At 38.2% G+C, this 24,755-nt stretch overlaps 1 protein-coding gene across 5 annotated transcripts in view; it reads right to left on the reverse strand.

Moving 5' to 3' along the window:
- ATP8A1 (ATPase phospholipid transporting 8A1) overlaps positions 1-24,755 on the reverse strand; it is a 247,709-nt gene that overhangs the window by 94,130 nt on the left and 128,824 nt on the right. For all 5 annotated transcript variants that reach the window (XM_019025804.4, XM_055384700.2, XM_019025805.4 and 2 more), the window contains 4 exons: positions 22,565-22,649; positions 19,949-20,088; positions 4,846-4,984; positions 1,284-1,348 (listed from right to left, as the gene is read on the reverse strand). In XM_019025804.4, the coding sequence (XP_018881349.2) occupies positions 1,284-1,348; positions 4,846-4,984; positions 19,949-20,088; positions 22,565-22,649 (429 nt within the window). The remainder of the gene's footprint in view (positions 1-1,283; positions 1,349-4,845; positions 4,985-19,948; positions 20,089-22,564; positions 22,650-24,755) is intronic.

A 24,755-nucleotide genomic window follows, 5' to 3' on the forward strand; every position in this document is an offset into this window, starting at 1 on the left:
GAAAAGACAGACATAGTTCCTGCTTTTACTGAAATTTAGTATTCAACTTGAGACTCCTACCAATGTTTGCTCTGGTAGAAACAGGCAGTCCAAGTACCTTTGAAGTGTTTATTAATTTTGAGTTACCATCTTAGAAACCTCAAAAATGAAAATAAATGCCAGTGTCTTAACAATACACTGGTACAACACAATGAATATTTTTGATATTTCACTTGTCTTTCTTGAGATTACTATTCTCTGCTTGATACTTAGAACACATAAAGAACATGCTTATCCAAGAACAGGAGAAAGACGATGGCAAGAATAAGACAAAAGAAGCAAGGCTACCATATGCTACGGAAGGTAAATGCCCAAAGCCAGACAGAAAGGATACCAGATCAAATGACGTGTGGCTTGCCCTGCTTTTGCTTCTGCATCACAGGTCCTGTCTCTGATTTCCTTCAGGTATTAAGAAAAACTGTGCACCACCTGTAACCCATGTTACTGACAAAGACATCAACACCATCCCTTCTGCAGTCATTTCTTCACCATCCCTTCCATGCATGTGGCCTCTCAGCTTCGTCAACATCCCTAATTACCAAGGTTTTCTCTGTTCTTTGCGTCATAATGACTATTTTAAGAAGTTGTATAATCACCTCTACTGCTCTGTCTTCCACCTAAAATAACAAATAGTCTCCTTTACTTTAAAATATTAACAGGTCACTTGACCTACATATTATTTTGCTAACTATTTTACACTGTATTCCTAACAAATCTTTCCTCATTTCCCAAATAAAACAACAAGTGATCACAGCCATGAAAAAAGACATCCTAGGAACTTACATTTCATTCCAGAAGTTAGGACATTAAAGAAAGTCTGTCCTACTAGGAATGGTTGTTTTGTGTTGTTCAATAGCTTTCACATTTTTTTAGAAGAGGTAAAATATATATTAATACTGGAAGTTAAAGCAGATATAAAATGTTTAACATACAGAATACTTGCATATGAGCAAGTTGCAGTCACTCAGCAACCTCTTGACATAATGCTTTTGTAAAACAACTTTTCTGTTTCACAATATTATGCAAATCATTTTGCAATTTCTTTTAGCTGTCACAGATGTAAAGCTTGAATCAATTTACATCAATGTGACTCAAAACAGAGTACATTATGTTAAAACAGAACAACAGTGATAAAGTACCTTGAACCTCAGGAAGATAAAATATTTCCATAGCTATCTGAATATAAAATACTATAGCATGAATACATTATTAAAGGAGTTTTAAAAATACATAATTTTACTTACATCAAGAGAGCCTTCATTTATAACAATCATTCCCATGTTCTTCTTCAACAGTTTGCAGGAGTGTCCTGTATCCAAACATAGAGTATATTAAAATTAATTTCTCCAGAGAATATGTAAAGATGTTAAAACAATGATATGTACTATGAAAATATCTAAAGATGATTTTATAATGACTGAGGGCAACCAGTTGTTTTCCAGGTTTGTAGGAAGTTAAACATGAAATGCTCTTGCTTGCCATAGGAGGGATATGCAACAAGTACATCTGGCCTGTTAAGGCTACAAAGACATCTGGAAAAAGATGGTAGTAAGGATTCTCGATGTCCTGAAGCTGACAAATGGATTTGTAATACCCTTCATGATGACCAACATGAAGAGCAAAAGACAGGTCAATGATTGTTTCTAGAAAATAGAATAACAGAACCCTTCTCTAGACACCTAGGGAAGGTGCAGGTGGCTGTCTCTTGGATCCGCTGATCCCATCACCATCTCCCTTCCTGGGAGAATCAGTATATCCTCTACCTTCCTACCCTCTTGTGCTTTGTTGCACTTACTGCAGGGCAAAAATCCTCCCTTTGTTAAGTCCAACTTGGCCTACTCTGTACCTGTTTGCTACAGCCGACTGTGTCTAAAGAGGCAACTCTGCTGATGTCATATTTTAAAAATACCATCCTATTTAAAATAATTCCATCTATGTGAGTACACTGCCTTTGTGATCTCATTCCATCTCATGATTTCATGTATCATCTAAACATTGACCATTCTGAAACTCCTATGTTCAACTCAGCCCTCCTTCCTGAACTCCAGACTCTCATATCCAAGTACTTACTTAACCGCAGACACTTATATAGGAAGTAGGTATTTCCATCATCTCAAAGTCAGCCTACTCAAAAACCAGGCTCCTGACCACACCCCCCAGCCCCCATCAAGAAAACCTACTTTCCCTTCAGTTTTCATCATTTGGGTTAATGGTAATTCCATCCTTCAGATGCTAAGGACAAAAACCTTGAAGTTACCTGATCTATTTCTTTCTCTTATACTCTACATCTATCAGTCAATCTTGTTGTCTCTACCTTTAAAACACATCAAGAACCCAACCACTTCTTACCATTAAAACACATCAAGAACCCAACCACTTCTTACCCTTTCCCTTGTTACCACCTTGGTCCAAGTCTCCATCATATTTCCCCTGGATTAATGCAATAGCCTATTCACTGGTCTCCCTGATTCTACACTTGCTTCCCTCTGAGTCCATTTTCAGCCTAGCAGCCAGAGTGACTGTTTTTACAGGAAAGTCAGAGCATGTCTTTCCTCTGCTGAGAACCATCAAGTGATATCCCTGTTTACTTGCAGTAAATGCAGAGTCCTGACAGTGGCCTGGGAGGCCCCGTCCACCCTGGACACTGCTATGCTGAAGATCTCTTCTGCTACTATTCTTTCTTTTATTTTTGTGCTGTTTCTCTCTGTAACAGAAGACAGCTTTTCTGTAATCATCATGCGACAAGCTCCCTCTCCTCTTTTAGGTTGTTCCTCAGATGTCACCTTCTCAATAAGTTCTTCCTGACTGCGCTATTTAAAACTGAATCCCTCTGTGCAATGCTCTGTGTTTCCCTCCCATTTTAGTTTTCTTTATAGCAATCATTGATAGCTATTCTACTATGCGCTTTTCTAATTTACTTTATTGTGCGTTTCTCTGACTAGTATCTGAGCTCCACGAGGGCAGAGATTTTGGGTTCTTTCGTTCCCTGCTCTGTTCCTTGCACTTAACCAGTACCTGGCACTGTACATACCACAATTATGCTGAATGGGTGAATCTTCCCTAAGTTTTTCTAGGAATCAATCATGGCTCAAGATTCTAAATGTTAAATGTTACCAGAAACCACTACTCTACTCTTTTTTCATAGGAACATTCATAATGGTGAACATACCCTGAACTTGACTGCCTATTTTCCACATTTACTGCCCTTTATTGCCATATATTTTCTATTTGTAGTCTGTTTTATCATATTTGTGTTTTTAGGTCTCCCAATTTCAATACGTTCTGCATTTCACCATTATTTTCCTTCTCATATATATTCTTCCCATTTTCTCTCTAATAACAGCGATAATTTTTACAATCAAAATTAACAACTTGTGTGGTTTGTAAAGTTCTACTAGTTTTTAAAAAATAAACTGAATTTTCTATTAATAACATCAACTTGCTATAAATTTGAAGTAGAGTTTTATATTTACAGGATATGTTAGGCTGACTGCTAATACTTCTAAAATAAATATTAGCTAGATTTTAAAAAATACACAATATTTTAAAATGGCTTTCTAAAAAATGTGGTTTCATGCTGTGAACTCCTCTAAAATACTTCCTTCAACTTGGGTGGAGTTTTGTATGTAATATATATGATTACTATCAAGAGGATAAACCCATGTCAGGGTTTATAGTGCTCAAGCTACCTACTTTTACTAAATTTGGTGAAAAAACTTTTTTTTTCTTTTTTGGCATATTGCTGGTACTACAGGCTTCCAATGCCAAACAACTTTCCCTGTGTAAGATCTCTGTTAGGGACTCAATTGATCTCCCTACCACCACTCATCCCAATTCCTATGCTGAACTCCTAACCGCCAGTGACACTACATTTGGACATAGTCTTTAAGGAGGTAATTAGGTTTCAATGAGACCATAAGGGTGAGGCCTGCTATGGTCTGAATGTTTGTGTTCCCCCCAAATTCATATGCTGAAACCCAGTCACTAGTATGGTGACAGCAGGAGGTGGGGTCTTTGGGAGATGATTAGGTCATGAGAGCAGAGAGCTCATGAATAGGACTGGTGCCCTTATAAAAGAGGCCTCAGAGGGCTGCCTTGCCCCTTCTACCATGTGAGAACACAGTTAAGAAGGTGCTGTCTATGAGCCAGAAGGCCAGCGGTCATCAGACACCAAATCTGCTGGTGCCTTAACCTTGGGCTTCTCAGCCTTCAGAACGATGAGATACAAATTTGTTGTTTATAAGCCACCCAGCTCGTGGTATTTTGTTATGGTAGCCAGAATGGACTAAGACAGCGCTCTAATGCAATAGGACTGGTGTTTTAGGAGGAAGAGACATAAGGAGTAGTACACAGAAGAGGAGCCACGTGAGGACAGCCGATCTTGAACTTCCAGCTTCTAGAACTGTGTGAAAATAAATTTCTGTTGCCTAAGCCACCCAGTGTGTGGTACGCTCTTATGGAAGCCCGAGCTATTATAAACTCTTTCCAAAACATGGGGATTAACACAGTATGAATGCAAATTAGCAACCTTCTTCTTTCCTATTATCTTAAAATAACCTTTGGTCACATAATCAAGTATCAATACATAAATCTTCCATAAGCTCAATTTCCAGACAACTGCAGAAATGTTATCCACATGTGCCACTTATGGATGGGAGGCAGAGATGCAATGGTGAAAAAAGATTGGAATATTCCAATCTTGACATATCAAATCTTTTAGATCTTGAAATGTCTCAAATCCATCTTCTGAACTACATTAACTTATTAAAAAGCACCAACATGTAAAATGTGAACTAGGTGAATTACCGATGTTAATGGCAGTTTCTTGCTTGTCCCCTGTAAGGATCCAGATTTTGATGTCTGCTTTCATTAGCGTTTCTATGGTTTCAGGCACTTGATCTTGTAATTTATCCTCAATGGCTGTTGCTCCAAGTAGCTGAAGATTCTGAAAAAAATTAGTGGTAGAAATTTTTTAAAAATCCGTTCATATTCTTTAAAAACAAAAAATTGAAGTGTGTATATGTTTTAAAATCAGAGACTAAATGATAATTCATGGACTTTGGTGTAAATTCCAACTATCCCATTGAGTTTTCTGAAATATGCTTGACTTTCATGCAGTCTTTAGGCATTACACTGAGGGTCCCTGAAACTGTCTAACCTAACCCCTAAGGTAAGGAACAGATTCTAAAATAAACTTGCATAGAAGGGGAGTAAAATCCAAAGTCAGTTAAAAACAGCCTGGGCACGGTGGCTCACGCCTGTAATCCCAGCACTTTGGGAGGCCAAGGCTGGCGGATCACTTGAGGTCAGGAGCTCGAGACCAGCCTGGCCAATATGGTGAAACCACGTCTCCACTAAAAATACAAGAAAGCAGCTGGGCATGGTGGTGTGTGCCTGTAATTCTAGCTACTCGGGAGGCTGAGGCAGGAGAACCTCTTGAACTGGGGAGGCAGGGGTTGCAGGTGAGCTGAGATCGTGCCACTGCACTCCAGCCTGGGCAAGAGAGCGAGACTCCATCTCAAAAAAAAAAAAAAAAAAAAAAAGTCAGTTAAAGAGGACAGGCATTCTAAAAAAAAAAAAAAAAAAAACCATACAAACAGCTATGGGAGACTACCATAGTGAAGATGCAATCTTGCTGACCTGTTTAAAAACAGTGAGGTTACATGTTAACACTACTAAATTGTAATTTGAAGCAGTGTCAGGAAATGTACACACAATTAGAAACCAAGAGGAAAAGAACAAAGTGATAGTATTAGTCTCTGCCAGGAAGAACAAGTTGAATGTTTTTCACATAGTTCCACATTTGTGTAGGGGAAGATCAGACTCAAAGATCTCTTGCTCATTAGATACTGTCTTGTACCATAAGACCAAACACAACTAATGGGCTCCGGGGAAAGCTGTTATTATTTTTATTATTTATTTATTTTGAGATGGAGTCTTGCTCTGTTGCTCAGGCTGAAGTACAGTGGTGCCATCTTGGCTCACCATAACCTCCGCCTCCCAGGTCCAAGTGATTCTCCTGCCTCAGCCTCCAGAGTAGCTTGGATTATAGGTACGTGCCACCACACTGGGCTAATTTTCGTATAAGACGGGGTTTCACCATGTTAGCCAGGCTGGTCTCGAACTGCTGGCCTCAAGTGATCTGCCCACCTTGACCTCCCAAAGTATTGTGATTAAAGGCATGAGTCACCACACCCAGCCAAAGCTGTTTTAATCTCTCATGAGAAAGAATGGTTTCTACTCTCATCTTCCTAAACGGAGATGGTAAGCGGGAGAGAACAATCTCTTGGCTGTTAGGGAAACCTGGTTTGCCAAATGGACACAGATAATGTTGTTCTTGGTCCTAAATACATAAGAATGTAGTGATGGATTAAGATATAAAATTTTATTTCCATCACATGACTAGGCACTGTTGCTAGCTGGGTACCCTTCTTAACAGTGCTCTGCAGGCCACAACCAACTGATTCTCAGTCTTGCCCTGTTTCAACCTCCAGCATGATCCTCGTCAGCATTTATCTTTCTTCTCAATCATTTTCTCCTCTCTTGCCTTCATTTTTTTTTCCGTTTAAAATATAGGTGAGGGCAGAATGGATGCAAGGGAATGAATGCAAGGGAAAGTAAGCCAGAATTGGTGATAACAAAGAAAGCCATTTTCTACTTTTCCTTATTGTTCACCAAAATTGAAGTCTAAAATTAGTCTCAAGCTTTGCTTAGGCATGAACAATAAAGTTAACTATATATACAAACATGCAAGTGAGAGAGAAAGTGTGTGTATATGCATGCATGTAATTTATACCTGCATTAGTTTGGAATGCTTTTTGGCTGCAAGTAATAGAAAAATCTAACAATGGCTTAAATAAATTAATTTTCCTCACTTAAGTAGTACTGAAGTGGGCAGTTATGGACATTAAATTTGTAGCTCGACCATACCTCAACTCATTCTCCTGACCTCTCCCAATGTCCCAAGGTATAATTATAAAGGCCATATAGAAGACAAAAATACCAACTGTATCTATCTCTTACATGAAAAGCAAAGTGTTTTGAAAAGCCCTTAGCATATTTCCAAATACTCGTTGGCCAGATAGTTTTACATGGCTAACCCTAACTATTTGTATTTAGCTTTTCCAGGCTCCATAGTAGAGCTGTTGAGGAAGAAGGGGGATGGGAATGAGTGCTAAATTGGCCAGGCAACAGTCCCTGCTATAGTGGCCATACAGGATAGGCATGCACATGCATAGTGTTTGTCTGTGTATACATGAGTATGTATGTCTAAGTAGATACACACACATGTCCCCCACTGCCTTGCCTGGTGAAACTTGGTTCATCCTCTAAAACCAAACTCAAAAGTTATTGTTTCTTGGCCAGGCGCGGTGGCTCATGCCTGTAATCCCAACACTTGGGAGGCCTAGGCGGGTGGATCATGAGATCGAGACCATCCTGGCTAACATGGTGAAACCTCGTCTCTACTAAAAATACAAAAAATTAGCCGGGCGTGGTGGCGGGCACCTGTAGTCCCAGCTACTCGGGAGGCTGAGGCAGGAGAATGGCATGAACCCAGGAAGCGGAGCTTGCGGTGAGCTGAGATCAAGCCACTGCACTCCAGCCTGGGCAACAGAGCGAGACGGTCTCAAAAAAAAAAAAAAAAAAAAAAAGTTATTGTTTCTTTTAAGCTTTCCTTTATTTCTTAAAATAAAATTTCCCCTCTGCTGTTCTCCTACAGAACTTTGCTCATCTTCACGTACATTAAGAGAAGTGTAAATGCATGAGTATGGTAGGTTTGCTCAAAATTAGGGACCACGTCTTGCTCATCTTAATGACTCCACAGCACTGAATGTCAGCATTTAGTATGTTTGCTAAGTGAGCTAATGACAAGACCAAAATCCAGAAATTATAAAAATACTGCTGCAATCTAGACCATTTTCTTTTCAATATATTCCAAATAATATGGATGGTTATTAGACACACTTGATGCATGACTTCTTAGTATATAACATATAATACAGGAAGGTAAATTTCTTTCAAGAAGATAGCATTATTTTATTTCCTTTAATGGGAAGCAGATTTGAAATCTACCATAACCTGATGAACAATTATCATCAAGAAGTTCAAGAAAGGAAAGGAAGAACAATTCAGCATCAATGATGCCAGCATCACAACTGTTGAATTTAAATGTTTACACAATGATTCTTCCAAATCTTCAGCTACTTTTAGGGCATTTGCAGTTAAATCATTCTGGCTCACATCCCAGTGAAGATCAGGATATAGCTGTGTTCAAATTTTAAGTATTTTACCCAAGGCATAAGGTTTTTTAGTGATCATGGGGACAGCTTATTAATACAAGCCCTCAAAATTTCCTGCAAAAATATGTTTTTGCAATATGTTTCCCAAAACACTGGGGTAACTAGATAATGTGGGAGCCAAGATATGAACACATTCATTAGAAACATATAAACAAATATTTTGTATATTTTCTGTCTCTAAGGGGAAAAATGAGCTCAGAAAGTCCACCAATATAATATACATTACCACTCACATACCTATAAAAACAAAATGACTTCACTGGAGAGATCACATTGAAATCGTATTTGAAAGAAGGAAAGCATCTAGTTTTGCACAGGTAAAAGAGAAACATTTTCAAAGCAGGCACACATAACATAAAGGATCAAAGATGTAGGGCCAGCAAGGTATGCTGAGAAAAGTCACACAAGTAGGTTAACATGGAGTGTTGTGGTGGCTTTAACACAAATCCTTAAGAAGAATAATAAAACATTTCGGAATATTCAGCAAAATTGTAATGAGTCTACTTTGATGCCTATGAAGGAAACACTGTACTCCAAAAGCGTGTTAATTTTCCCTTTATCCCAGGAGCTCCTTGAGAACAGCACTGGTTAATTTTAGCAGAAGGCTCTGCAGACTCCTTTCCTTTTGCCCTGGTATCATTTATGGTGAGATCAGAATCTTGAGTGATGGGCTGTTCTGCTTTTGGAAATTAATATTGTTAGCTATATAATGATCACTAGAAAAAAAGATTTGAACTTTGAGTGCTTTTCCTGATCATAACACAAGAGTGTTTAGGCCATAATCAATTTCATCCCAAATATGTATTACCTTACACAGATGGCCACTAATGGGCACTAGGGGAATTACATATTCAGCAAGTGTTGAAATGTGATAAAATTCCCATGGCATTTATGGAATTCAAAAAAACCTCCAAACACTGATTTTACTTTCTAAATGTCACCATGCTAAATGTTACAAAGGCTCGAGGTTGATGACTCTTTGACATAGCATAGATTTAGTTATCACTGAAAAAATCATAAAATAATGTTTATTCACCTAGTAAAGCCTCCAGTAATCTTTTCTCTTTCAGATGTTCCTAATGTATGCAGAATTTTTAAAAAGGCACATAAATGTAACATTTCTACTGTAAGTGAGGACAGAAAGCTTCATGTAGTCTGGTAAAATGTATTATGATAGCTTTAGAAATTATGATTTTTCCCCAATACATGTATATTTTGCTAAATAATGGAACCTCAAAGTGACCTATTTCCATATTAGCAAACATTATGTCAGTGCTTACATGATGTCATTTTTTTTTTAAAGTTTGTGATATGCTTCTAAATGAGAAAGGTATAATAATCAAACTTGTATCAACCTAGGCTTCAGATTACAACATGGGCTATTTGGCAGAAATTTCCTTAAAGACAAAGTAATGTTATTAAACAAAATTGTACCACTGGAGTAAATGTGGATAAATACTAGTAGGATTTATTTCCGTATGAAATAAGATTATGACTAGGAAGATGTTGAAGAGGAAACCAGCATTTCACGGATAGAAAAATTGTACCAGGCACTGCTAAGTGCTTTACATTTAGTAATTCACTTAATAGCTTTGGGGAGATTGAGTAAATTGTCTAAGGTCAACTAGAGGTGCAGCTAAGCTATGACCGTAAGGACAAAACACCAAGAACTAATACATACCCAAGGAAGCAAATGGGATGTAAAACTGAGATTAGATGAAAATTAGAATTTTGTTCAAATCATCAGGTTTTTAAACTTTTGTGTCTGTTCTCGGTCTTCAATAATACTTCATTTCTATTAGAGGGTTTTAGCCTCAGTCCTGAGTCACTCGTCAGGTGTACCTATTTCCCTATTCCTACCTGCAGGCCTCAGGGTCACATTTCAGGATTAGCTCCTTTACAAGCACACATGCATGCCTGCATTCATTCACAAATATACTCTAAGCAGGTACTTCTGGGCAGGTACTTGTGCCGGAGATACAACAGTGAGTTCCTTCCTGCATGAAATTTATATTTCAGAAAGCTTCATTAGAAACTCTCCTTGGATTCCTGGCTGCCTCGTTTTCTAACTGTACCTCCTTGCCTTATTGGTGTTTCTCCTAAACCCTGACTGCCTGGTTGTCATCAAGTCCCAAGTAATTAGCCACCAGGCCAGAAATCTAGATGGTGCTTTTCAAACTTTAATTTTCAGAATCACCCAAGGAGCTTATTAACACAGATTGCTGGGCCCTACACCCAGAATTCCTCATTGAATAGGTCTACGGTGAAGCCTGGAAATGTGCAGTGGTTGCAAAGCTGCTGGTCTGAGAACGTAACTATGAGAACTGCTGATCTAGAGCAGGGCTGACTAGCTTTCTCTGTAAAAGGACAGATGGTGAATACTGTAGAGTTTGAGGGCCATATATTCTCTGTTGCAACGACTTAATTATGCTGTGGTAGCATGAAAACAGTTACAGACAACATGTAAACAAATGGATGTAGCTGTGTTCCAGTAAAGCTTTATTTACAAATAGGCAGTGGGTGGATTTAGCCCTTGAGCTGGAGTTTGCAACTCCTGATGTAGAATGCTTGTGAGCATCCCATCTTTGCACCTGGCTCCATCTTGTCTGATCACCGTAGACATCCCCACGTCCAACTCCTACCATTCTCCCTTAGCCTGGCCTTAAACCCTCAGGTACCAATTCTCTTTCTTTTCCTTGCAGTTTCAAACTACAAAGCCTTTAAACTATATTACAGGATTATCATTATTAGAGAAACAGTGCTCCCCTGGAAGAATCACGTTATATGTTATACCCTATCTTAAAAAATGTTATACACATTGTATGTTATATGCTATACATGTACTCTTATGTGAGTACAAAGGATAAACACAGGAATGAGGTATCATCTTAGTCTGGATGGCTCAAAGAAAATGTATCCAACATGAGCTGACACATGACTTTAAATACTAAACAATGAATTAAGGTTTAGCCAAGAAATGGGGAGAGGTGGGGAAGGATAAGGGAGGTAATTCCAAATGAGAAGAAATTACATGTACAAAGACAGATGTATGAAAAGACACATAATGTTTGAGAAGTTGCCATTTAGTCAGTATGGAAATGATAGATGAAGTGAGGTGTGGCAGTGAGGAAGATGAGGCTGGAAAAGCCAGCAGGGAATGGAAATGGAAAGGTCTGTGTGTTATGCTGACAATCCCAAAGGCAAGGGACACCTGGCGAATTTTAGAAGAGGAGAGACAGGATCAGATTTACATTTCAGAAAGGTCACTAGTAGCTGTCTGGGGCTGGATTAGGACAAAAGAAGCCTGCATGACAAATTAAGAGGCCACTGCAGTCACCATTCTCTTGAGGTTTAAAATACGTTAACTCTGGAATTGGGATGTGCTGTGGGATTCTCAGAGCCATTCTACAACACTGGTTCTCAGAGGCTGCTGGGCTCCTCTGGGTTCTGCATTCCACCGGGTATCATCCTTGTTTTAAAGAGACCTAATGCCTTCTTTCCTTTCCCTTTATTCTGGCCTACAGTACTAAGACTAAGAGCATTAAGTCCTTAAACCATTGGAATGGCTCATTTGCCTACTTCTGGAGAAATCATTCAACTGGTTAATTTTTCTAAGGCCAAGAAATAGATTTTAACTTGGTGCTTTTCAAACCATAGAAATCACATTTGAACTCACAAAGCCAAGGGCTTAGTTATAAGGCCAGAATTCACACACCCAGCTGAAAGGAATCAGGATGTGAGAGGTGATTGGGTGTAGCTTGCAAAAACAACACATCCATCTTATCTGAGTGAGAAGACAGCAATACCCAGGGTGGAAAATCTACCACGAAGCATTCATAAAAGAAGGAACCTATCCTACCAGAAAGGAGGAGCATGTGATTAGAGATCTAAGGAAATCTTAAGTACTTTAAATAAGAAGATTCTAATGGCCAGTTGAGGGAAAATCATGAAAAACATATTTCCATCTTATTTTCAAGGAAAATGGAATACAGTACATAGAGTACATAGAGGCTGCCTCACTAAGTAGTTGAGTCTCAAACAGGCTGATGACTCCCACTTCTCACCCTGAGTGATCTAGTGATTATGCAACGGCACAATTGATTTCATTTTATTTTTCAAGTCTCCAATATTTTATACACATTCTTGCTTTCTTCAAAAGCAAGTTGGCAACATAACTTACAGATTATTAGCACGGGATCTGGAATTAAGACAGAACTGGGATTTGCATCCCTGCTCTGCCAACCACTGGATATGGGTCCCTGAGCAAGTAACTTAACTTACCTAAGAATCAACTTTCACAACAGCAAGATAAACCTAATAACGTAGATTTAATAAGGATGTTCTGCAGATGAAATTACACCAGTTATCACAAACATTTTTGAGTATATTAGGAAAAAATGTTGAATACGTACTTATGACACAGTTATGTTTTTGTAAAACATTGTTAAAATTAATAAATTATTCACATTATAAAACGCAAAAACTAAAAAAGATGAAATCAAACAAATAGAAGTTCTAATATTTTCTTGCTTACCCCAATGGATCACGTTGTGTCTCACTTTAGAGACCCTCCAACTAAATAATCAGGGTAAAGAGTGGAAATTGCGGAGCTTAGTAAATGCTCAGAAAGTGGCAGGTCTAATTAAATGAGCTAACTACAAATGTTCTTAAGCAAATAGAACAGGAAACTACTGGAATTTTAAACCACGAAATCACCCATACATCATGTAAATTTTCATTTCATTTTTAGCACAAATGAAAGTGATATGTGCAGCTACTAAGAATAGATGTGGTAGTTTTATCTGAAAAAGCATTCCATTCTAATACAGAAGTTACTGTGAACTTGGCAGTCATGAATGCTCAAGAAAAGTCCTGTTTTCCATTAAGTTTTATATTTCTCTAGGAATCCTCTAAACCATTTGTTGCCATATGTTGCAAAGAGCACTAAATTGTTGTTTAGTCACACTGAGTGTAATGGTTGATCTATATTACGCCACATCAAGGGACTCTTTAACCGTCCCCCAAATGTCAACCACGTTTTGGGGAGGGGTAAAGGAAATAACGTAAAAAAGGATCACTACCTCACTGTCCTATCTCAGTGCCTTATCTCAGTGCCCAGGGCACTAAAGCCTCTCTGGAATGACATTGTTTTAGTTTACAAGTTCACTACCTATCTCCCACCACTGAAACAAAAGGCAGAAATTCTTCTATCCTCTCCCTGCTGAGCCCCAGAGCCTCGAACAGAACCTGCCACGCAGCGGTGCTCAGATATTTGTTGCTGAATCTTTCCAACCCATGATTTTCTCACATTTATATATCAAGTAACTTTGAAGACAGGTTTTATAAATGAACGAGTCTAAACTTCTAAAGAATGCCTTCTGTAAAATTATTGGCTTCTTTTCTAACATACCCCTAAATTAATCCTTAGTGATAGCACATTTGATACCAGTGCCTTCAATGCATGGAAAGCATGAACTAGATTTGTTAATAGGGGGCAGGCTTTCATTAAGCAAGTACTTATTAAGCTCCAACTTCTGAATTAATTATTTAAATGAATAATTCATTTACTCATCAAATATTTATTGAGTGGTTAACATAGGCTAGTCAGTCAAGCGCTGGAGACACAGTGATAAATATGATAAACATAGTCCCTGCTTTCGTGAAACTTCAGTCTAGTGGATGACATACATCAATCACAAACTACAAAATGCACATAAAACACAACATTGCTATCTGATCAAAAAAGGCTTGACAGCAGAGTTACAGTGTTCTGAGTTTACTCTTAAGCTCAGAAATGATCCTCTAACCCATAACCTATTTTAGAAAAACTTGAACAGATAAAAGCATTGGATAAGTTTCCATTAAAAAAAAGTTTCCCAATCCACGCATCATAATAAGAGAAAAATAAAAATCTTATCACCAGGGAAATACTGCTTTAATCAGTGATGAATCTGGGCAGGTATTATAGCTTACGCTGTGTTCTGTAATTCTCAAGATAAATGATTTGCTTTCAGAAACACAGAAATTATTAGTAGGTAATCTATGCAGTACTAAAGACATAATTGCATTTTTCTATTGAAGCAAATAAATATTAAACATTTTCAAAAAATTATGTATTCCACGAAGGCACGCCTTCATATTTCAAACAATGGTTTAATTATAAAATAAGGAAGAAAGACCAGAGACTTCTATACTACTAATTTTCAAAGGAATCCAGTAGCATAGTATGAATATGAGACAAAACATAATTTACGTGTCTTAGAAATAAGTTAGAATAAAAGTAAACAAATTTTAACATAGAAGCTCAGACCAAAAAGAAGTGATATCACCCTGGCTCCTGATATATTAAAGTGACAGATCAAAGGTGAGAAATTTCAGAGAAACCCCTGCCAATGAAACATGGAACTTCATAATTATTCTGCTATTTACAATTCTTCTTGAGGAAATACAAAATTTTAATTTAAAAACCTGATTTAGGCCAGGCATGGTGGCTCAGGCCTGTAATCCCAGCACTTTGGGAGGCCAAGGGGGGGTGGATCACGAGGTCAGGAGATCGAGACCATCTTGGCCAACATGGTGAAACCCCATCTCTACTAAAAATACAAAAATTTGGCTGGGTGTGGTGGCCGGCGCCTGTAGTCCCAGCTATTCAGGAGGCTGAGGGAGGAGAATTGCTTGAACCCAGGAGGTGGAGGTTGCACTGAGCCGACACTGCACTCTAGCCTGGCAACAGAGTGAGACTCCGTCTCAAAAAAAAAAAAAAAAAAAATTCTGATTGAAAAAATATAGGCTGACACTGTAAGTGGTTTCCCAATCTAAAATTATGAGTCCTAATATGTTGACTACCTTTCAAAAGAACGAGGGTGAGATAAAACAGGTCAAGTTTGTTGTCTAAAGAATGAGACCACTGTAAATTCTCTCAAGTGGTGACAAAAAGAGACTAAGAGGTGTTACTGTCCACAATGCCCAATGTGAACCTGCAATTCTTCGCAAAGTGGGTCAAGACAACTGAAATATCCGATATGATAATCCCATCTGCATTTTAACCATGTGAGCTTTCTTATTCCTGAACAAGTTAGGCCTTCCTAATAATCAATGTCACCTCTTGATTTATTTAGTAACAGCAAAAGAAAAAATAAACAAAACAGATGTGTCGGCAACTGATTTGTGAAACAACTCTCAGCGTTAAAATTTTTAGAAATGTCCTGAAAAGCTTACCATACGAATGCAAGTATTGGAGCTCAAAACAGTAGTTTTGGAACAGAGCTGATAATTATATTTTATAGATAGATTTAAAAGTCCCAAATCCTCTCATCTCGAGATGACTGTCAATAGGGATAACAATAGCTGGTGGACTTTTTCACTTTCCATATCCTCCTTCCCATAGTGTGCCCCAAGAGTGAAGGCAGCACATTCTAGTGCTCAGTGTGCTGGGTAGTAACATACCTGAGTAACTAAGCATCACAACCAAAGGACAAATGCCTTGTTGTATATTTTTGGTCTATTCGGATATTTTTTCCAGCTTATGCTAGGAGTTACACTACCCAAAGGAATAAGGATTCAACTTAATTTTAAAAACTGAATTACCAGTTTGAACAAACATTGGAGGAACAAGAGGGAGAGAGCAGCATTTAAAAGTACAACCTTAATCCTATTGTAACATTTCCTCTTATTTTGTACTAAAATATTATTTTAGGAAAAACTTTACAAATCTTTTACATTTTGAATGTTGTGAATGTAATACCACCATTAATGTGGCAATGACATATCAATTCAAATATGTTCAGAAACATCTTGCATACGGGCACAATGATGTACTGATCTTTTGAGGAATTCGTTTTCTAAAAAGTCCACATATAAATGTAATACATGGTTTTCAAACTGTGCTTAGTGGATCCTCAGAGTCACAACAAGCCCTGCCTGGAGCACCCACGAGGGCAAGGTGGAGGCTGAGGGGAAAGCCAGTTTGGATCTCCTCTCTACTCTTTTACTCCAGCCAAAGCAGCCCTGCTTTCGTCAATTATATATATTATGATTCAGGCAATGTTTGTTTGGAAAATTCTGTTCTTAAAAAATAAAAGATGTGAAAACGACCCCCACAGTTTAAAGATTCACTGTTTGACATGCTAAATCCAATAATGACATGCTAAGTCCAATATTATGGTCTACGTACAAATGGATTCCAATCACATAAAAAATAGATTACATAAACGGCATGTCTCAAAGTAGGTAAGGAAGAAGACAATGGATGAACCCTAGGACTGTATTTGTTCAATTTAAAGCCAGGGTAACATGCTGGAAGAATCTGTGGTCTGACACGCTGAAACTTGCCTCACTAGAGTGGTTTTAATGGCAGTAAATCACAACTTCTGAACCCTAATCCCAGCTGATTTTAACAAAGAATAGAATCTGAGATCAAGAAAGAAGTGATATAACCCTGGCTCTCTATATTAAAAATCCTACAGTCCTCCTATGATCACAGTTAATGGAAACACTTCAGAAAAACAGCTTGGTCACAAAGATCCCTGTATTATTTATATATTTATTTATTTTTACCTTGAGACAGGGTCTCACTCTGTCACCCAGGCTGGAGTGCAGTGGTACTTTCACAGCTCACAGCAGCCTCAGCCTCCTGGGCTCAGGCAATTCTCCCTGCCTTAGGCCTCCTGAGTAGCTGGGACCACAGGTGCATGCCACCACATCCAGCTAATTTTTAAAAATTATTTATAGAGATGGAGTCTCCCCCTATGTTCGCCCAGGCTGGTCTCAAACTCCTGGGCTCAATGATCCTCCCACCTTGGTCTCCCAAAATACTGGGATTACAGGTGTGAGCCATCACATCTGTTCTATTTTGTCTATTCTTTTTCCCTACAATGATGTCCGCTCTCCTCTAACTGGTAAAATAATCCTTGGAGGCCCATTTCAAAAATTACCACCTCTCCAAAAGCTTCCTTCAGATCAAATTTGTGGGCCACCTTTTTGGGTTCCTTAAGATTTCTTCATTTAGGGAATTTGCTCAGACCGTGGTACCCAGAGGGCCACAGTCTCATTTGCTTGTGCATGAGCATGTAAACATGAACTGCTTGATGAAAGTTATTTAAATGGATCACCAAATGAAGCTCCAGTTTCAGGAGTAGAGATGGACACAGAATCAGTCTTCATTTGGAGCAGGCTGGTTGAGTAAATGACCCAATCTCTTAATCTTTCTGGATCTTAGATTTTCAACAACAGAGAGCATGGCTTACTATGAAGTAAAGACAAATTAGTTATAAATTCCCGTTTTCATTTATTTTAGGTAAAAAACAGTCATAAGGGAGGTTTCTGTCATCTGTAAACTATATGTAGTTTACATGGATGCATACACATATATAGATGCATGTGTATATGTGTATACACACACACTCCCCACTTTTAATGGAGTGCCTCAGTCAACTTAAATTTTAATGTAGCTCATGATCGCCATCTGCTGGGAAAATGTTGAACATCTAGTTCAGTTAAAAGCTGGAGGTTGCAAGGCTTTTTTTAATCAGTTATTAAAAAAGCAAGAAACAAAACTGTTAAACCTAGAAAATCTAATCTATAAAAAACTCTAGGGCATCCAGAGAGTAAGGATATTAGGTACATTAAACATTCTACTCTAGAACTGAAGTTGTACTTCAAGTGGAAACAATTTAATATGTTTAGAATCCATTTTCAAATAGATTTTTTTATTCTGACATTACATATTAATTCTGTCTCATGAGGATGGGAGGCAAGGCTGCCTTATATTCAGAGACAGGAAAAACATCATTTCCAAACTGGATTTTTTTTTTTAATTCTTAAAAGAGTAACAGAAGCAAAGATTAAAAATCAATAGCACTAATGCTTTAAGATATGTGACTTTAGTTGGGCAGATTAAAAGAGATTATGATTATGGCCTCAGATTATTTTATTTTACTACATAAATGCCCCAAAGACATAATCATATATACATATGTTAGGAAATGGAGAGCGAGAAGGTGGAGGGAGTGGGGAGGGAAGAAGTGGGGAAGATAGGCAAGAGAGACATTGAAATAAGTCAATTGATAACAAGTCTCCTGGTGTGTGTATACCTATAAAATTTAGGGTGGGAGTATCATGCTGGAAGACACCATACATGCTATCCCATGTCTTTTCATAAGTAAGCAGAATAAAAAGTTAAGTTCAAATACAAGCAGGAGATATCTAGATATATCTACATATCTCTATATATACAGGTATGATATATGTGAGCTTATATTTATATTTAGGTATCTTCCCCTTACAAAATATAAAGGCTATATGAGAAACAATCACCTTCCATAAAAAGTGATAATCTGTTGAGGAGACAGGAGACCAATATCTCGAGTTGCATATGGCAACCTTGTGCAATAAAGAAAACCATCTGCAGCTAGAACATGGCATCCCCACATTACATAAAGGGAGGGGACGTGAGGAGCAGAGGGGGGAAATAGTCCAGGGAGGTACTGGTGGCACCAGCCACCTTTCAAGACAGAGGCACAACGAAGTACACAGTTCGATAGAGAGGAAAGAAGAACAAAGTATCAGCCTTTACTTACCTGGAGAAAAGATCAAGTAAACCGCAGCGGACAGGCTAGTTTGATTCTATGCAATACAAACATGAGTGCTTTTGAAGAGTTATCTAATGGCAAGCTAGAGGTTAGAATGAAGTCACTTGAATGATTTAGAGCATGAATACTGGAGGAAGAGTGAGGATTCTGGCTCCCCCTATTAGAAGCTGTGTACTCTCAGCCAAATTACTTACCCTCTCTGTTACCTTGGATTCTTCATCTATAAGACAGGAATAATTAGCACCTCAAACGGATGTTGTGAGGACTAGATTAATAGATGAAAGTGCTATGAACAGCACCTGGCACACAGCAAGTGCTACACAAAAATGTTTTCTTAATTAAGGAAGCAAGATTCTTGCTATTTATACAGCATCAATCATAATGTATCCATCACTTTCTGGCTTAATAGCCTTGGTTTCTTTATCTGTAAAATGAGGACATTTACAGCTGTGACAGAAATAATACAGGTATATGTTTGTCACAATGGTTTCTTTATCTGTAAAATGAGAACATTTACAGCTGTGACAGAAATAATCCAGGTATATGTTTGTCACAATGACTGGACAAGTGTAAGCACTGGATTACTCTCTTATATATTATCAGCTATGCAAGCTGTGTGATTACAGTACTATTTTATATTGCATTGCATATTATACTTATTATTAACTCAAAGCACACATGTCATGTATGTAATGTGTGCGTGTGTGTAGGGGCATGTTCCATATCCTCAGAGATTCAGAAACTGAAATATATTGGCAAGGAGATTGCTAGACTGGCCAAACCTTGATCCAAAATTGTGAAAAGAGTGAAGATCTATACAAAGTAATGTCTAACCCCAAAGGCTTCTCAGCAATATTTTAATGCATATTAATACTTGTTAATGCTTAGATGATGAGAGGGTATTCAATAGTGAATGGTATGTCAAGATATTTTGATTTTTATTCCATTGGTTCCTTGAATAAAGATCAAAACTCTCTGGAAACCAAACCCTCTGTATGATCAACAGAATCATCCACGTACCTTTTCAATCAATTCATAACTCTCTTCGAGTTTGAGCAGCCTGTTCTGCACAGATGTAGATGCTCGCTGATAGACTGCTCGCCACTCCTGAAAGTCGCTCTCTGAAATCTCAGCCACAGCAAAACATAAAGTTCTTAACCCTGAAAAAGATAGCATACATCAATCACCCCAACACACCAAAGAAGATTTTCTTCAGAAGTCTGAGGTTTCTGTTTTTATTTCACAAAGTCTCATTTTGAAAAAAGTGATTCCATACAAACAATATGCTGAAGTCCAATTAAATTATGACAAAAACTTAGTATAAAATGTAGATTAATGTTCCCCTGGTCTTTAAAATTGGTACCCTGCTTCTAATTCCCAACCCTTTTAATCCATCTTCCATGCATAGTGTGGCGTTTCTAAAATCCGAATCTTATCAAGCAATTCTTTTGCTTCGAATCTTCCAATTTTTCCCCAGGACAAAATTTAAGCCCCAAAGTACGGCTTATACATGTTTCATCAGGTGCCTTCACTCTCATTCCCTGCCATTCACTTCCCACATACGGGGGTCTTTGCACATGCTGGTAACTTTTTCTCCATTCTGCTTTTCCCAACGACTGCCCACTGTCTGCCTTGCAAGCAGTTTAAGACTCAGCTCTGAAAATCAGCTCTTTGATGCACCCTCCTCTCACCCAGATACCAAAGGCAGTAACACTCCCACAGCGTGAGTGACAATGTTTTACAGTTTTTCTTGTGTGTCTCCTCTATTAAAGCACTTGGAAAGCAGGGACCCAGAGTTCTTCAGTACCAAGCATAGTGGCTGACTTATTATAGAGGCCTCACAGATGTTTACAAAGGAAGAGAGACCCTGGTGGGGTCTACTGGGAAAGCCACCTTCCTCTTACTAGGATATATGACTGCATTTATTACTATTCTTTGCCATCATAAATCTGTAGTTTAAAAGTCTAAGTATAGTTGAGGGATAGTGGCAAAAAAGAACTGCCAGCAGATATACCCCAGGAAAACAATCAAAGCTGATATGTAAAGTGACCCACCCTGTGTCTGGTGCCTGCAAATTTCGTAACTCACATCTCTCTCAGCCATAAAAAAGTAGATGCATTGGAAGAAAGGAGAGGCCAAAACACTTGTCAGCTACCCAAGGAAGCAGTTAGATATCTAGGTTCACAAGAAGACAACGCCCTCACTCCAGGTCATTTAACTCTTAGAATGACTAGGACCAGATGCTAGGCTTAGTGATCTCAAGACAAAATGTGTTTAAGGGAACATGTCAGAAGTAAGAAGCAAGGAACATACACAGTTCCCAGAGAACTCTACCTTCCAAGAAAGGGTGGTGTACTGCCAGATCACTGAGAGTGGAACTTAAATCTCTGGGGCCATCTTAGGACATGTCTTTCTCTCTTGGAAACTTGGCTGGAAAACTTACTGGAGGGTAGTCATGGGGAGAAGTGTCATCCAGCCCAGGGCCAGAAAGAATAGGGTAGAGGTGGGGGCCAAACCATTAAAATCTACGAGTTGAGTATCTTTAACATCACATCTAGAGAGGAGAAAGATGCCCACAGCTCTCCTCCAAAACAAAAAGAACCTGTGTTGTATGCTGGGTAGGTTGCACCTGCCAAGTACTGAGGCTGGGCTTTATGGAATCTGAATCCTATGAATATATATGTTTCCATGCTTTTACATTTTGAAGAACTACACAGAGGTTTTTCAAAAGCCATCTTTTTTTTTGTTTTGTTTTGGCTTTTGTTTTTGCCTAGTGTTTTAAAAAACATTCCTATCTTTTCTCTGCCTGAATTAACAGGAAAAAGTATTTGATCAGGTCAGTTTGGTGCCACTGGCAACAGTTCCAGCTGAAACAGACAGGAGTGAAAACTGAGACTGGAGATTTAGATTCAGCTATAACTACCATTGTCAAGTACGAGATAAGACTACAAATTCTTGTAGTAACTGACTCTCATGTTTAACAACCCTCGCTGCCTTTCATCTAACCCAGATCCTCTCTCTAGACTATGTACTGCTTTGCCTTGCACGTAATATATTTCAGGAGGACAGAGAGACAGGGCAAAGCTTGTTTATCCTATTTTGGATTCTCAGGCCTCACACAGAGCCTGGCGTGTGGTAGGGGCTCTCTAAAAAAGTCTTGAGTTGTAATAAATTGAATAACAATTTTAATAGTTACATAAGTTTTTAATAGAAAGTCTTGAGTTGAAACTAAATTTAATAGCTATTTTAACAGTTTAGGTTTATTTCTTCTTTCTTATTCAGATTACAATATCTGTTTTTTTTTTTGAGTCTTGCTTCTTTTCCTAATGAATTGCTCGAGATACAAAGTGAAGTATCTAAATGGTAAATATGATCCACTCTTAAAAGTAAAACATTTATAGGCCGTACCATCTAAAACGTGGGAACAAAGTTGCTCAAAATTTTAATAAATATAGTTTTAGGAAAGTAAAATAAAAATACAGGCTGGGAACAGCATATAGTAAAATCTAAATTGCCAACAGCTGATATCTTACTTTAGGAATCTCTAAGTCTAATAATAATAAGGATCCTGCAAGGTATCAGAAGTATATGATTTCTTTTTATTTTAATCATGCTTTATTGCCAAATTACACTTACCTTCTGTAGCAAACTGCTCTAAATGTTTTAGGGTAATTTCTTTGTATTTTGACGTCTCTGCCAGTCGATCATAAATTACAGTGTCCTGGAAAACAAACAGAGGGTAAAATGATTTAATTAAGCATTCTGGGTTTAATAAAGTTGATGTTGGTAACAATAGCAGTAGGAAATCAGTGTAACAACCACCAATCTCTTTTAGCATTCGTTTTAAAGAACAAGATATTTTTGTCTAATAATACTATTTTGCTAGTGACATTAATAAGTCTCTAGTCTTGCATCTTCATCTTTCCTCTTTCTGAATAAAACTGTAGTTATTCCCATGTTCATATCTCATATTCTACCTCACTTACCTTCCACATGCTGCAAGATCTACCCCAACCCAGAAGGTTTTCCAGAACACCTTCATAGGTATTCATAGGTGCTGCAAGGAAGAACGGTCCAGAACTCAAGTAAGTTTGGGAAATACTGGACTGAGCAAAGCAACAGAGCTTGTCTTGCTGCAATAATCCTCGGGGACTTTAAAATGCCAGTGTGCACAGTGGATCTCGAAGGGGCTACATGCTATGTGCCCCAAACTCTTTGAATCACAGAACTTTTTAGGGTTTAGAGCATGTTTATGGGACCAGTGCTCACAGAAGAACAAACTTTAAGAAATACAGGACTAAATCCACGGAGAGGGCCAGTGGGCATTGTGGGAGAACCTCGGACAACTCTCGAAATGCCTTAAATAGCTGAATATTTCTGATTGTGTCACTTTAGCTTTAAGACTCAGTTTACTTAATCTGTAAAATTTTGTTACCAGATTATGTTTAAAGTCCTTTTCAGCTTTAACTTCATGCATCACTTATGCTTCTCTAGTTCTTGCTCTTTTATAAATTGCCTACTATTCATTTAGTTATTATGCAGCTTTGGTTTAGTGCTTTAAGAATTTTAGTGTTCAACCTTCATGGTTTTATTAGACCAGGAAAAAATAAATCACTTATCTGCAATTACTTTCTCAGTGGTATTACCCATTTTGGGGTCTCCAGTCTCAGGGCTGATATTTGGAAGCAGACTAATGGAGTATGATTTAGAACCCTTGAGAGAAACACAACTTAGTGACCTCAGAACAGATGGAGTATTCCAAGCCGCAATTCTGAATTTCTTTTCATTTTTCAGTGATGGAATGGGAAGGGGGGCAAAGCAAAAGGAAATGATAGTTTCCCCTCATGGCTCATTCCTGAGACTGAGAAGAATCATTTGTAAATTCTTCTTTTAAGAATTAAATTTGAAAATAATATTTTCAATGATATTAATACATTCCATTCTAAAACTAAGAAAATATTTGAAAACATTAAAATCATGAAAACAAAAGTGATAAGTAATATAGTTAAAAGGATTAAATTCGGTACTGTATCCAAACATTCTAGCAGAAGGCACTGACGTTTAGAATGGGAAAAATTAATTTTCTACCTTCTTTATAGTGTTGAGAAAAAGCAGAAGAAAGATGTGGCCTTCTGCATTAAATGTATAGTATGTTTTTAAAATGAAAATCGGTCGGCTGGCCATGCCTACACATGAAAAATGAATAAACATTGTGAAGGTTAATACCGAGTGTCAATTTGATTGGATTGAAGGATACAAAGTATTGATCCTGGGTGTGTCTGTGAGGGTGTTACCAAAGGAGATTAACATTTGAGTCAGTGGGCTGGGGAAGGCAGACCCACCCTTAATCTGGGTGGGCACAATCTAGTCAGCTGCCTGCGAATATAAAGCAGGTAGAAAAATGTGAAATGGCAAGACTGGCCTAGCCTCCCAGCCTACATCTCTCTCCCGTGCTGGATGCTTCCTGTCCTTGAACATCGGACTCCAAGTTCTTCAGTTTTGGAACTCAGACTGGCTCTCCTTGCTCCTCAGCCTGCAGGTCCCACGGCCTATCGTGGGACCTTGTGATTGTGTGAGTTAATGCTTAAGAAACTCCCCTTTATATATATGTATTTATTCTATTAATTCTGTCCCTCTAGAGAACGCTGACTAATACAGATTTTGGTACCAAGAGTGGCTCTAGAGGAACAGAATATTAAGATGGAGTTCTTTCATTGGTTTTGGGGTTTCTGGAGGTGGCTGCTTAATATGATTAGAGCCCAAAATGCTAAGGACTCTACTTGTAGTATGGAGAACACTGATAGTCCTCGGCATAAACTGTTTGGAG

This window comes from Gorilla gorilla, chromosome 3 (genome assembly GCF_029281585.2).
Source record: "Gorilla gorilla gorilla isolate KB3781 chromosome 3, NHGRI_mGorGor1-v2.1_pri, whole genome shotgun sequence".
NCBI classification, from domain to species: Eukaryota; Metazoa; Chordata; class Mammalia; order Primates; family Hominidae; genus Gorilla; species Gorilla gorilla.